At 43.6% G+C, this 15,000-nt stretch overlaps 1 protein-coding gene across 2 annotated transcripts in view; it reads right to left on the bottom strand.

Annotated features, from left to right (window-relative positions):
* Positions 1-15,000, bottom strand: part of LOC306919976 (nuclear receptor ROR-beta-like) — a 66,297-nt gene that overhangs the window by 27,012 nt on the left and 24,285 nt on the right. Inside the window, exon 1 of one of the 2 annotated variants that reach the window (XM_079496561.1) lies at positions 5,925-6,373. The exons of the other annotated variant lie outside the window; for it this stretch is intronic. Coding sequence (XP_079352687.1) covers positions 5,925-5,994 — 70 coding nt within the window. The 5' untranslated portion in view covers positions 5,995-6,373. Of the gene's footprint in view, positions 1-5,924; positions 6,374-15,000 lie in introns of those variants that run through there. 2 annotated transcript variants of the gene reach the window in all.

Below are 15,000 nucleotides of genomic sequence, written 5' to 3'. Positions count from 1 at the left end.
CTACGGTCCTACGCGGTATTTTTTTGTGGGGCGGAAGTTAAACAAGTGTTGTGATTGGTCGGAATAGTATCGTATCCGGGGGAAATACATCTGACGGATGTTCCGGACCTACGCCGTAGCGTCTCTGCCTCAGGTTGAGGCTTTTCTCTTGGCAGCTGAGTAAGGCTGGGACCGAGACTACAGATGAGTAAGGCTGGGACCGAGGCTACAGATGAGTAAGGCTGGGACCGAGGCTACAGATGAGTAAGGCTGGGACCGAGACTACAGATGAGTAAGGCTGGGACCGAGACTACAGATGAGTAAGGCTGGTACCGAGGCTACAGATGAGTAAGGCTGGGACCGAGGCTACAGATGAGTAAGGCTGGGACTGAGACTACAGATGAGTAAGGCTGGGACTGAGGCTACAGATGAGTAAGGCTGGGACCGAGGCTACAGATGAGTAAGGCTGGGACCGAGACTACAGATGAGTAAGGCTGGTACCGAGGCTACAGATGAGTAAGGCTGGGACCGAGACTACAGATGAGTAAGGCTGGGACCGAGACTACAGATGAGTAAGGCTGGGACCGAGGCTACAGATGAGTAAGGCTGGGACCGAGGCAGATGAGTAAGGCTGGGACCGAGGCTACAGATGAGTAAGGCTGGGACCGAGGCTACAGATGAGTAAGGCTGGGACCGAGACTACAGATGAGTAAGGCTGGGTCCGAGGCTACAGATGAGTAAGGCTGGGACCGAGACTACAGATGAGTAAGGCTGGGACCGAGGCTACAGATGAGTAAGGCTGGGACCGAGACTACAGATGAGTAAGGCTGGGACCGAGGCTACAGATGAGTAAGGCTGGGACTGAGACTACAGATGAGTAAGGCTGGGACTGAGACTACAGATGAGTAAGGCTGGGACCGAGACTACAGATGAGTAAGGCTGGGACAGAGGCTACAGATGAGTAAGGCTGGGACCGAGGCTACAGATGAGTAAGGCTGGGACCGAGACTACAGATGAGTAAGGCTGGGACCGAGGCTAGTATTTTGGGGGTCCTGTCCTGAAAAGGTTGAGAAGCACTGCTATAGACCACAATGGAAACAAGTCCCCACTATAGGACATGTTTGTGTCACATCCTTTTAGCCTTAATGTATGTTTGTACCACGTGCTGTTTACATTTCTGACAAATTCAATCAATCAATGAAGGACTCTGGCAGCACGGTCTAAACTGTCAGGACAGCTTTTCCAACATGCAGACGTCTCAGGCTTCGTACAAACATAAAGAACAACTGTGCTGTGCTCTGCCTGCGTTTCATGGCCGCCCCAATGCTTTTCCAATGGAAGTCACGTGGTTTGACCAAACACTTGTGTTTGATTGCCCCCCCGCCCCCTCCCCCCATCACACACAACTGTTTGGTCAAACCACGTGACTTCCATTGGAAAAGCATTGAGGCGGCCATGAAACACGGACAGCACAGAGCATGTTCGTCTGATATGTGTGTATGAAGCCAATCTGCTTAATTGTTTTTCTTACCCTAACGCTGCAGAAGATCAGACACTAATCCTATACATAAACCCAATGTGAGTGAGGGTCTCTGCTGCGCCCGCCCGCCCCCACCCACCCTCCAGGTACCCTTCAGAAACTCTCTGGGTTAAATTAACACCCGGGGGCTTGACAGTGTAAGTATAAGCACTAAGCAGTGCAAGGAGTTCATTCAAATCAGCCGGCTTTGGCTGTTCAGTCATGCAAATGTCGACCCTCCCCCCAATCCTGACAGTTTTCTGAAAAACCTTATGTTTCTGTATCAGTGGTGCTCAATATTTCATGTCAAGGACCCCAAAGAATATATGTAATATGCCTCCGCCCCCCACATCTGAAAATATGTTGTTCCAGGGACCTCCCCAGAAGCAAAGATTTGAGTTAAAATGTTCACTCTGTAATAATTCAACCCGTTTAATTTCAAGGACCCCCAGTTTGACATGCATTAGTCTACGGACCCCCCATTTAATGGCATTTCTATCTCTGGGAACCCCAATTTATATTGTAAAATCAATGCTAATTTAACTCCGAGAGTGTACAAATGGAACCAAATGTTAGGGTCCCGTTAGGGTCCATTTGTACACTATCTGAGTTACAGACGCATAAGGGTCCATTTGGTCCCAAATGATCATTTAGCTGGGTCCCCCCTGGAACTCCCTCAAGTACCCCTGGGGGTCCCCGGACCTCACTTTGGGAACCACTGGTTTAGAGACATGAGGCGCAAATCAAGCTCGTTTTGAGCCAAAAAGAACAATCCGAGATATTACGATTCTAAAAACTGCGTCCCCATAGATAGCATATAAGCCAGCGGAATTTTCATTTCCGTTTTTTTGTTGTTGTTTTTATCATCGCACCGCAACCGGAGTGTTATGATCCACGTACAGAACACAGTTGTGAACCGAAATCAATTGATATTGAAAAAGCTGCCAAAAGGCGAACTTGCCGCAGAGTGAGTTAATTATACAAATACTGTTTACCAGAAGGCTCCTAAATGTCTATCCATAATGTTACATTTAAACCAGCTAGACAACTTTATGCTCTTCAGGAGGCGTGGCCTCTAAAAACCAACCGTTGTATGAAGACCTGTGTGTGTGTGTGTGTGTGTGTGTGTGTGTGTGTGTGTGTGTGTGTGTGTGTGTGTGTGTGTGTGTGTGTGTGTGTGTGTGTGTGTGTGTGTGTGTGTGTGTGTGTGTGTGTGTGCGCGTGCGTGCACATACATGCATGCGTGCATGTGTCAGGTGGATACTATTGTATTGTTCTGTATTGACGGTCCTCCTCATCGTTACGTCTTGTCTTTGTACTGCTGTGTATACGGCAGCACTTTCCGTATACTCTGCACCTGCAACTCTGCATGTAACCCTTAACTGCTGTGCTGCCTCGGGGCGACTAAAATCCCCCCCCCACGGGATCTAATGTCTAAATATTATCAGTTCAAACAATGACATTATTAGGCTGTTATCACACATAGCTATAGACTGGGTTTCTATTCAGGACGGTGCGCTAACAATAGGAGCAGCTCCTCCATGAGCCACACAGACAGTCACAGAGCAATGAGCTCAGACCTTTTGGCTTTAGCTTTGTTTACATTTGGATATCCTGCCAGAAAGGGAACCTCCCTGAATGCCCCCCCCCCCCCCCTCCCTCCTCTCTGGCCAGAACTATTTCCTTGTCTCTCTCCTCTGCAGAAAGGGTTCCTTGTACAACAGCCGTGTTGCTGCCCTGCACACGGATGCTATAACAACAGATGGACAAACTTTCCCAACTGTAATGATCATTTGTATTGTTATTATATGTACTGTATATGTATCGGACATATATAAACGCATGCAGCCAGGCATGGCATGACAAAGACATAAACAATATTTTAGGATGCAAGGCAGGGCAAAGAAACAAAACACTGTCCTGTCCTGCCTGTCTGTCTGTCTGTCTGTCTGTCTGTCTGTCTGTCTGTCTGTCTGTCTGTCTGTCTGTCTGTCTGTCTGTCTGTCTGTCTGTCTGTCTGTCTGTCTGTCTGAATAGATGTTTTGTTTGTCCTGCCTTGCATCCTATAAAAGCATTTAGGATGCAGGTTATTTTTAGCTCGTTATTTTGCTGTGACAGGAATTGCTCAATCAATGTCAGCTGTTACCAAATGAACTATAAATTAACAACCGACTCTTGGCCCCAAATAGATTCTAATCATTATGTCCTACACTAGGCACCCTGATGCCGTACACATGTTTCATTTCATAAGAAGTGAATACCGGTACATCATTACACTGGAGAGAATCCCCTCAAAGACCCCCATGGGAACCCCACTTTGAAAACCACTAAATCTATTCAATAGTTGTTCTCAAAGTGGGGTTCCATGGGGTCCACAGCAAAAGAGGAACAGTTTAAACAGCACAAAGGTTGTCGATCTGCTATTCTTTGGGAGAAAAAAATCTGTTAACATCATGACAAATCTCTTGTAGGGGTCCCTGGCTGGCACAAAATCCTTTCAAATGGGGGTCCCGCTGCCTAGTAATCCTTGACAAGTTCAAACTCCAGATGGGAACGCTATAGCCCAGTGGATCTCAAAGTGGGGTCAGTGGTCCCTAAGGGGGTCCCCAGCAAACGCAGTTACAATCTAGCATCAAAATCAGTTCAACCATGCACTATAACCCTATAAATCTGCGATAGGCTACTTTCAAAAACTGTTGGAACAGATTTGAGGAGGGAAAAAAAAAATATTGTTTTTGAAACATTTCAACAATACAAATCTTGTATAGGGGTCCATACAGCCTAATGCAACGGCAGCAAAGTGCATTAGGCCATGGACCAGACCTAGGAATTTCTTGATATATATATGTTTTAATAATAATTTAATTAAAAACAAAAAAAAGTAGAAAACCCATAAAAATGATATATAGCCTATTATGTAGTCAGAGTCCACGCGGTGAAGGGCGCTGTTCAGATGCACAGTTGGCACTCTGCCTCCCTCCCTCCCTCCCTCCGCTGTAAGGCTGTCTAACGCTGGCTGGGTGACATAACTATAGGCCAAGACATTCCCCTCCCTCCCTCAGCCACATCACATCACAGAATACATACATACATACAGCCATGCCATGCTGGCAACCCACCCACCGCTATAGTCCATAATATAGTCTGCCAATATAACAACCACCAACATATTCTAAAATAAAACCATCTCCACTCGGCCGGTCACACCACTTTACGCACAGATGTTGACCTATTATATTAATATGAAATAACATATAGGCTATCCGTATACATTATGCTTGTATTCCTATCATACGCAGCCTTTCATTTGAAAAAATGAAAGCCTGGGCATCGAGGCTATACTCATCATAGACAGAAATTGCGTTTTTTTTATTATTATTATGATTTTGTATCAAATCATTCGTTATTACGCGCGCGATTACTATTACATAATGTATTCATCAGTGCTGCAATCACCCGCCAGATTCCAAATTATATCTTGATTACATAATTACACTTTTGGCAAACGTCCCTGTGCGCGCCCCGCCCCTCCCCTCCCCTCCCTCTCCTCTCGGCATTGCATAACTCCAAATGCATTCCCGGGAGGGAGGCAGCCGAAATTGCGCACAGATGCACAGAGTCCCTCCCAGCCAGCCAGCCAGGCAGCCAGGCAGCCAGCCAGCCAGCCAGCCTGTCCAAACTTAACCGACTGACACGCATTTGGCATGGCTATATTATAAACACATAAGTTATTCTCAAACTGTGCAAATACTGTTTGCATTTAGTCTATCTATAGCTATGCATTTGCTTGTTGTCATAATTATTCATAGACCAAGCTGAGAGTGCATGTGCACACATGCCACATGGAACCAAAATTGACCCATTTGGTTCTGTGTGCAAACTCAAGTCAACAATTTAGCTTGGGACGCCCTGGAAATACATAATCATCCATAGCAAGCCAATTTATGAATTATAAATCAGCATTTTACACCATGACATGATTGCACACTCTTGCATGAATGCATCCAATGCAGAATATAATATATTATGTGCATGCAAGTAGTCTGTCTGTCTGTCTGTCTGTCTGTCTGTCTGTCTGTCTGTCTGATTGATTCAAGCACAACTCAATACAAAGACTGTTAACCGTGGACGACACCATAAAGCATTACACTTGTTTACAATAGGGTCCACCATGTTCAGTTCATCTGCCTGTTTCTGTGGTGCTCCAGGCAGCTATAATCCACTCATGAGGGATTAACAGCACAGGGTGGGGGGGGGGGGGGGTGGGGGGGGGGGGGGGGGGGGGGGGGGGGGGGAGGGGGGGGGGGGGGGGGGGGGGGGGGGAATAGACGCACATAAACGCGCGTGTGTGTGTGCACATTCAACACAACACAAAACAACAACAACAACAACAACACATGTTATATCATTTAGTATAGCAACTTACCTCTCATTTTGCTTAGTTTTTCGTTGAGTTGACACCTCCAAAAATCGCGACTACATGTGGTTATAATCATTTAACAACCGAATAACAAAAAGCAAAACAACATCAACTGGAGCCAGTAGTCAGTCAGTCAGTCGAGTCAGTTAGTGTCAACCGACTGGCGCTCCGAATATAGAAACTTCCTTGCAACCAGACAGAGTAAACACGACAAGAAGGAGGGGGGAAAAAAACCCCACAACCGGTCAAAACAAGCGTTACTATTTCCCCTTTTTTTTGTATCGTTCGACAAAAGTCAGGAGGAGAAATCAAAGTGACAATGTTCTCTCGTCTCGATCGCATATAAACCGTGTTCTGCCGACGATATAACTCTTTACAACAATAATAATTCTCTTCGGTCCTTCTTGCTGTAGCATGGAGTTTTTTTCTGTGTGTGTGATCCCCCTCGCTGGCTGTATAAGTCCCACACTGCTTTGCTTTCCGCTCAGTCTGCTAACCTATTTTTCTCTCACATGATCTCACACACTCACTCACTGCCCGTCCGTGTGCACGCGTGCGCGTGCGTGCGTGCGGGGGGCGCGCACTCGGGAGCGAGCTTAAGGAGGAGACTGATGAACCCATAATATGTCTATGGATAATAAACCTATGGAATGATGATGACGAATAGCCTATCCTTCTGGAAATTATTCACAGACATAGGTGTGTTTCCTTCTTGCATATATCTCTGCGCTTTGTTCATTGATCGTTAATTGTTGACACAGGTAGATTATCTTATTTATGGCATAATAACCTGTCTGTGTACAATTGAGTTATTAGGCCTTTTATCATGCAATTGCAATTGATTTTCCCCATTTACTTTTGACTACTATGTCAATGTGCTATGTAGCCTATTCCTGAGTTAACCGTTCTTACTTGTTTTTGTCAAGTATGTCACACAATAAAATTTACAATAAATGCACCACGTCTCTCCATGTGTGTGTGTGTGTGTGTGTGTGTGTGTGTGTGTGTGTGTGTGTGTGTGTGTGTGTGTGTGTGTGTAATCCACGCAACTCGAGTCGAGAACCGTTCGTCCCACCGACTTCAAATTTGACACACGCGTTCACACCACCACAGGGAGTGCAGTAGTAGTACTAGTACCCGGTCTTCCTTGAGTCGGTCGGATACACGGTTGTCCAGAACCACCACAAAACGCTCTGGTCAGGCTCTGCCATGCAGTGGACCTAATGAGCCTAAACCTATAAGCCTAAGAATTAAACAAGTGTAATGCTTTATGGTGTATCCACAGTTAACAGTTTTGTATTGAGTTGTGCTTGAAATGTACTGTAAATCTTCAATCTGTTAATAAATACTTCAATCAATCAGTCAATCAATCAATCAATCAATCAATCAATCAATCAATCAATCAATCAATCAAGCCCTCTCACCTGTAGAATTTCCAGCCTACATGGCAACCCCACACGTGCCATTTCATTACTTAACCACTCCACTTTTCACAGTCAGTTTGCACTCTTCAGACAGACCGATACAGAGGACAAAGACAGTTAAAACGGGTACTTAACTTTGATTGCCCGGATCCTTCTCTTTTTATCTATGTATTGTATACTAGGTTCCCAACTTGCATCGTTCCCAAGTAGGCCGGTGGCCGACGGGCACAGGTCTAGTGTAATTAAATCGAATTTAATTGATTTCCCTTCAACAAGTTGGAGGTCACTTGTTGTTGTTTACACTCTGAGTTATGAATTTAACATGAATGATTTTGATTTGCATTCATAGAAAATACTAAATAAATGTATAGAATACATAATCGATGCATGGCAGACTCTCTGTAACGTTTGTGTTGAAGATGTGTTATGAAGAATAGTAGGGATGTAACCATACAGTCAGTAACTGATAAACTGTATCGAAAAACAATTTTACAACAATTAGTATTAGTATAATCAATTTATTATCATTTTGCAATGCAAATAATCGATTGTATCGATACTAAGCGCTTGTGTACGTGCGGTGTATTTAGCAATTTTAAGAAGAAAAAAGATAGTTAGTTTTCCATTCAATATCACTACACTTGGTCTATCGATAATAAATGGGTGTATTCTCTGTGTTCATGTCAAGGTGAGAATTTGTCCATATGTGTTCAAATACAACATCCATGTATATGCCAGAGAATCAGTGTTATACTTATTTATATCCATAATAATAAATGTTTCTAAAAACAGCAAACATTTATTAGCAGCGAGTGTGAGCTTGTAGATCGGGCTATTTCCACTAGTTGTCGTACCAACTCGTACGAGAAGTATAGGGCTATAGTGGTTAACATGTCAGAAAAACACGTGTACAAAAAAGTGCGTATGCTTGTGCATATGTGCATTCTGTGAATGTGTGCATGTGTGCATTCTGTGAATGTGTGCATGTGTGCATTCTGTGAATGTGTGCATGTATGCATTATGTGAATGTGTGCATGTGTGCATTATGTGAATGTGTGCATGTATGCATTATGTGAATGTGTGCATGTATGCATTATGTGAATGTGTGCATGTGTGCATTATGTGAATGTGTGCATGTGTGCATTATGTGAATGTGTGCATGTATGCATTATGTGAATGTGTGCATGTGTGCATTATGTGAATGTGTGCATGTATGCATTATGTGAATGTGTGCATTCTGTGAATGTGTGCATGTGTGCATTCTGTAAATGTGTGCATGTGTGCATTCTGTGAATGTGTGCATTATGTGAATGTGTGCATGTGTGTATTCTGTGAATGTGTGCATGTGTGAATGTGTGCATGTGTGCATTCTGTGAATGTGTGCATTCTGTGAATGTGTGCATGTGTGAATGTGTGCATGTGTGCATCATGTGAATGTGTGCATGTGTGAATGTGTGCATGTGTGCATCATGTGAATGTGATCATTATGTGAATGTGTGCATTATGTGAATGTGTGCATTCTGTGAATGTGTGCATTCTGTGAATGTGTGCATTATGTGAATATGTGCATTATGTGAATGTGTGCATGTGTGCATTATGTGAATGTGTGCATGTGTGCATTATGTGAATGTGTACATGTGTGCATTATGTGAATGTGTGCATTCTGTGAATGTGTGCATTATGTGAATGTGTACATGTGTGCATTATGTGAATGTGTACATGTGTGCATTATGTGAATGTGTACATGTGTGCATTATGTGAATGTGTACATGTGTGCATTATGTGAATGTGTACATGTGTGCATTATGTGAATGTGTACATGTGTGCATTATGTGAATGTGTGCATTATGTGAATGTGTACATGTGTGCATTATGTGAATGTGTACATGTGTGCATTATGTGAATGTGTGCATTCTGTGAATGTGTACATGTGTGCATTATGTGAATGTGTACATGTGTGCATTATGTGCATGTGTGCATTCTGTGAATGTGTGCATTATGTGCATGTGTGCATTATGTGAATGTGTACATGTGTGCATTATGTGAATGTGTACATGTGTGCATTATGTGAATGTGTGCATTCTGTGAATGTGTGCATTCTGTGAATGTGTGCATCATGTGAATGTGTACATGTGTGCATTCTGTGAATGTGTGCATTCTGTGAATGTGTGCATCATGTGAATGTGTGCATCATGTGAATGTGTGCATCATGTGAATGTGTGCATCATGTGAATGTGTGCATCATGTGAATGTGTGCATCATGTGAATGTGTGCATCATGTGAATGTGTGCATCATGTGAATGTGTGCATCATGTGAATGTGTGCATTCTGTGAATGTGTGTATCATGTGAATGTGTGCATCATGTGAATGTGTGCATCATGTGAATGTGTGCATTCTGTGAATGTGTGCATCATGTGAATGTGTGCATTCTGTGAATGTGTGCATCATGTGAATGTGTGCATTCTGTGAATGTGTGCATTCTGTGAATGTGTGCATTCTGTGAATGTGTGCATCATGTGAATGTGTGCATCATGTGAATGTGTGCATCATGTGAATGTGTGCATCATGTGAATGTGTGCATCATGTGAATGTGTGCATCATGTGAATGTGTGCATCATGTGAATGTGTGCATTCTGTGAATGTGTGCATCATGTGAATGTGTGCATCATGTGAATGTGTGCATCATGTGAATGTGTGCATTCTGTGAATGTGTGCATCATGTGAATGTGTGCATTCTGTGAATGTGTGCATCATGTGAATGTGTGCATCATGTGAATGTGTGCATTCTGTGAATGTGTGCATCATGTGAATGTGTGCATCATGTGAATGTGTACATGTGTGCATTCTGTGAATGTGTGCATTCTGTGAATGTGTGCATCATGTGAATGTGTACATGTGTGCATTCTGTGAATGTGTGCATTCTGTGAATGTGTGCATCATGTGAATGTGTACATGTGTGCATTCTGTGAATGTGTGCATCATGTGAATGTGTACATGTGTGCATTCTGTGAATGTGTGCATTCTGTGAATGTGTGCATTCTGTGAATGTGTGCATTATGTGAATGTGTGCATTATGTGCATGTGTGCATTATGTGCATGTGTGCATTATGTGAATGTGTGCATGTGTGCATTATATGAATGTGTGCATTATGTGCATGTGTGAATGTGTGCATTATGTGCATGTGTGCATGTGTGCATGTGTGCATGCTGTGAATGTGTGCACGTGTGCATTATATGAATGTGTGCATTATGTGCATCATCATGTGAATGTGTGCATTATATGAATGTGTACATTATGTGCATGTGTGCATGCTGTGAATGTGTGCATTATGTGAATGTGTACATGTGTGAATGTGTACATGTGTGCATTATGTGAATGTGTGCATTATGTGAATGTGTACATGTGTGCATTATGTGAATGTGTGCATTATGTGAATGTGTACATGTGTGCATATGTGAATGTGTGCATGTGTGCATTATGTGAATGTGTGCATTATGTGAATGTGTACATGTGTGCATTATGTGAATGTGTACATGTGTGCATTATGTGAATGTGTGCATTATGTGAATGTGTACATGTGTGCATTCTGTGAATGTGTGCATTATGTGAATGTGTACATGTGTGCATATGTGAATGTGTGCATGTGTGCATTATGTGAATGTGTGCATTATGTGAATATGTGCATGTGTGCATTCTGTGAATGTGTGAATGTGTGCATTATGTGAATGTGTGAATGTGTGCATGCTATGAATGTGTGCATGTTGAGGATCTCAGCTTTTCTCCGGCTCAGTGTGTTGCCAAAAGAGATTGGCAACTGGCCACTGGTTTAGTCAATTTCATGACTTCATCCATGAAAGTTGCAGTTTTCCACTTTAGGTTCCACAGACAATGGAACCTAAAGTGGAAAACTGCAACTTTCATGGATGACAGAATGGCTGCGTGATGTGGAGAGGCAGCCAGCCAGCCGCAACCTGCACTGTCCTGCACTGTGGACTCAACTCCCTCCCCAGTCCCCACACGGAGCCAGCCCGCAGCAACCTACACTGTGTTGACTCAACTCCCTCCCCAGTCCCCACACGGAGCCAGCCCGCAGCAACCTACACTGTGTTGACTCAACTCCCTCCCCAGTCCCCACACGGAGCCAGCCAGCAGCAACCTACACTGTGTTGACTCAACTCCCTCCCCAGTCCCCACACGGAGCCAGCCAGCAGCAACCTGCACTGTGTTGACTCAACTCCCTCCCCAGTCCCCACACGGAGCCAGCCAGCATGCAACCTACACTGTGTTTTGACTCAACTCCCTCCCCAGTCCCCACACGGAGCCAGCCAGCATGCAACCTACACTGTGTTTTGACTCAACTCCCTCCCCAGTCCCCACACGGAGCCAGCCAGCAGCAACCTACACTGTGTTGACTCAACTCCCTCCCCAGTCCCCACACGGAGCCAGCCAGCAGCAACCTGAAGTGTGTTGAGCCAACTCCCTCCCCAGTCCCCACACGGAGCCAGCCAGCAGCAACCTGCAGTGTGTTGAGCCAACTCCCTCCCCAGTCCCCATCCTGCATCTTCGCTATTTTAGCTTTCTTTCTGTTTATACAGTAGAATTCACTGTAAGTGGTTACAGTGCAGGTCAAATTATAATTTGTTTGTGTTGTCGTCGTAAATAAACGAGGTGACAGCACGATGTGATAAACAGAATGATCATGTTGCATCAAGTCGTTGCTCGAGGAGGTAATCCATCTGAGGGCTGCAGTCTGCATATGAGCCGGAGCCAAAAGCCTGGCTGGGCCATAAACTATTCATACTCACATTATGCACACTACTATATGTATATATATATATCGTTGCTGTCGGGCAGAAACCTCTTACAGTATATCTCCATATTATAACTGTTTTATTTTCTTCATAAATCAACTCCGTACTTCATATTACAGTATCACATAATCATCATCATCATTGATCGATTAGAAATTGTATTAACAGTTTGAGGAAAGCACAGTTCAATGGCCTACAACTGGAAATAATAATAAGATAATATAACGCACATCCTCCGGTCTTGGTGCTGAGCCAAACTTTGAAACTAACAGATAACATGAACGAAAACAAGGGGTCGCAACTCACATACTGTATGTCCTGCCTGCTGTGTTCGTGAATACAAGTTACCTGGAGCATTACAAATACAAGTTACCTGGAGCATTACAAATACAAGTTACCTGGAGCATTACAAATACAAGTTACCTGGAGCATTACAAAGTGAGTTGAATACATGTTACCTGGAGCATTACAAAGTGAGTTACCTGGAGCATTACAAAGTGAGTTGCGAGCCCTTGTTTTCGTCTACAACTGGAAATACCCATAAAAGCATATAGTCCGGCAGCCGACAGGCTTCTTTTGTTTAAATTGGGAAATTTGGTATATACAGTAGATCAGGGGTGCCCAAAAGGTAGATCGCGATCTACCAGTAGATCACAAAGGCTGTGCAGGTAGATCACATGACATGCCCCTAAAGAGTATTTCATTTAAATATATTGAAGCAAAAAAACGATAATAAAAAAAAAAAAAAACATTTCTCCCCCTCTATTTCCCATTCCAAGTGCATTTGTCTTATACTGTACAGAATGTAACACGAACTCTACTATTCCGAAGCCCCTTCAGGTACATATTTAAACTATTTTCAGCAATGGTATAATAATTGATTTGGTGGGTAGATCTTGCCGAGCTGGTCATTTTGAAAGTATAGCTCTCAAGTCAAAAAGTGTGGGCACCCCTGCAGTAGATATACAGTGGCACTCATCACCATTTGGAGCCCTGTGCGTTTTAATGCAGGGTAAGTGCTTGGTTGGATATAATGTTCCCATGGATGTACAGTGTGTAAATATAGAAGCTGCCTAGCCTGCATGGAACTGTATGTGACATCCAGACATTATGATCCAGAACAGGGGTGGGCAACTTTGACGATGGAGAGAGGGCCACTATATTTCCACACTCACTCCAGAGGGCCACAGTGCATTTTACTGTCGTAGCAAAAATCGCCGATCTACAAGCTCAAGCCGCGTCGCACTGCGACGCGCTTTGAGCTTGTAGATCTGCTATTTTTTGCTATATTTGAAATTCAATCTTGCATTCTTTTTTTGCTATTTTTGAAATTCAAATTCCGTTAATCATAGTTCATACAAATTCATTGGACATAAAAAAAAGACAATAAACATTAATACAGTCATTAAGCTACTAATTTAGACTGAAGTAATTGAAGCGGGTCATGTTTGCATGTTTGGAATTGTAACAGCTGAACGAAATAATATATCAATATTCTGATATCAACCTGAGGGCCGCATTAAGTGAAGGTGGGGGCCGCATGTGGGGCCACATGCGGCCCCCACCTTCACTTAATGCGGGCCGCCAGTTGACCATGCATGATCCAGAACATATGAGTGCTTCTTTACGTTGAGCAGCTTAAGGGCAGTATTATGCGTGTCTTAAGTACCAGGTCTTATTACTTAACTTAAGACCTGGAGGCGTGGTCTATGCTGTTAGGCCACTCAGAATAGCCAAATGGCATTGATCACGCCTCCAGGTCTTAAGTTAAGTAATAAGACCTGGTACTTAAGACACGCATAATACTGCCCTAAGAGTTCACAAATATTGTCATTATCTCAGCTGTATTCGAGCCCTTTAATACTGTACATGCAGGCAACTTCATGGTAAAATAGTAAATAGTAAATGGTGCATTTATATAGCGTTTTTTATCCAAGGCGCTTTATACATAGATGTGTGCATTACATTCACGCACACATTCACACACCGATGGCAGAGGAAACCATGCAATGCACCAACCTGCACATCATGGAGCAATTAGGGGTTCAGCCAGAGTCTTGCTCAAGGACACTTCGACACTAACTCTGGGGGAGCCCACAGGGATCGAACTGGGAACCTCACGGTTCCCATCCGGCTGTTCTACCGGCCACTCTACCCCCCAATCTGAGAACCCGTCGGCAAATAAAGGAGAAACACCACCCTCTTTTCTTAGTTGATGTGAGTCAACAGTCTCTATACACCTAACAAAAGGTCAGTGGTCTCGGCCGGGGCTACTCTGTAGCCTAGTGGAATCCTCAAATATACCTTATGATACACTCAGCTTTGTTCCAGTATGTTCTGCATTGTATCTGTACTGTACTGTACTGTACTGTACTGTACTGTACTGTACTGTACTGTACTGTACTGTACTGTACTGTACTGTACTGTACTGTACTGTACATGACTAATTATTTGAGTATGGAGCACAAGCCCCCTGGGACTTGTTTGTGTCATCCTTTTAGCATAACCTTTAATTTTAATATTAATATGAATCACAAATCTATTCCGATTTGTTTGTGTGTGTGTGTGTGTGTGTGTGTGTGTGTGTGTGTGTGAGAGAGAGAGAGAGAGAGAGAGAGAGAGACGAGAGAGAGAGAGAGAGAGAGAGAGAGAGAGAGAGAGTACAGTAAGTCGAGAAGGAGTGACGCAATATTCCTTGGCAGAGATGTCACATTACTGTAAAGTAGGTCAGTGGAGTACAATTCCAATTCAATGTTATCAAAGTGTCAAATCACAACACTTTACAAACCAACACAGATCCACCCAGAGCACGCAGCAATATAGCGACAGTGGTAACGAAAAACTC

Source organism: Electrona antarctica (assembly GCF_951216825.1).
Source record: "Electrona antarctica genome assembly, chromosome: 1".
Classification (NCBI taxonomy): domain Eukaryota; kingdom Metazoa; phylum Chordata; class Actinopteri; order Myctophiformes; family Myctophidae; genus Electrona; species Electrona antarctica.
This window is presented reverse-complemented; position numbering and strand designations above follow the sequence as displayed.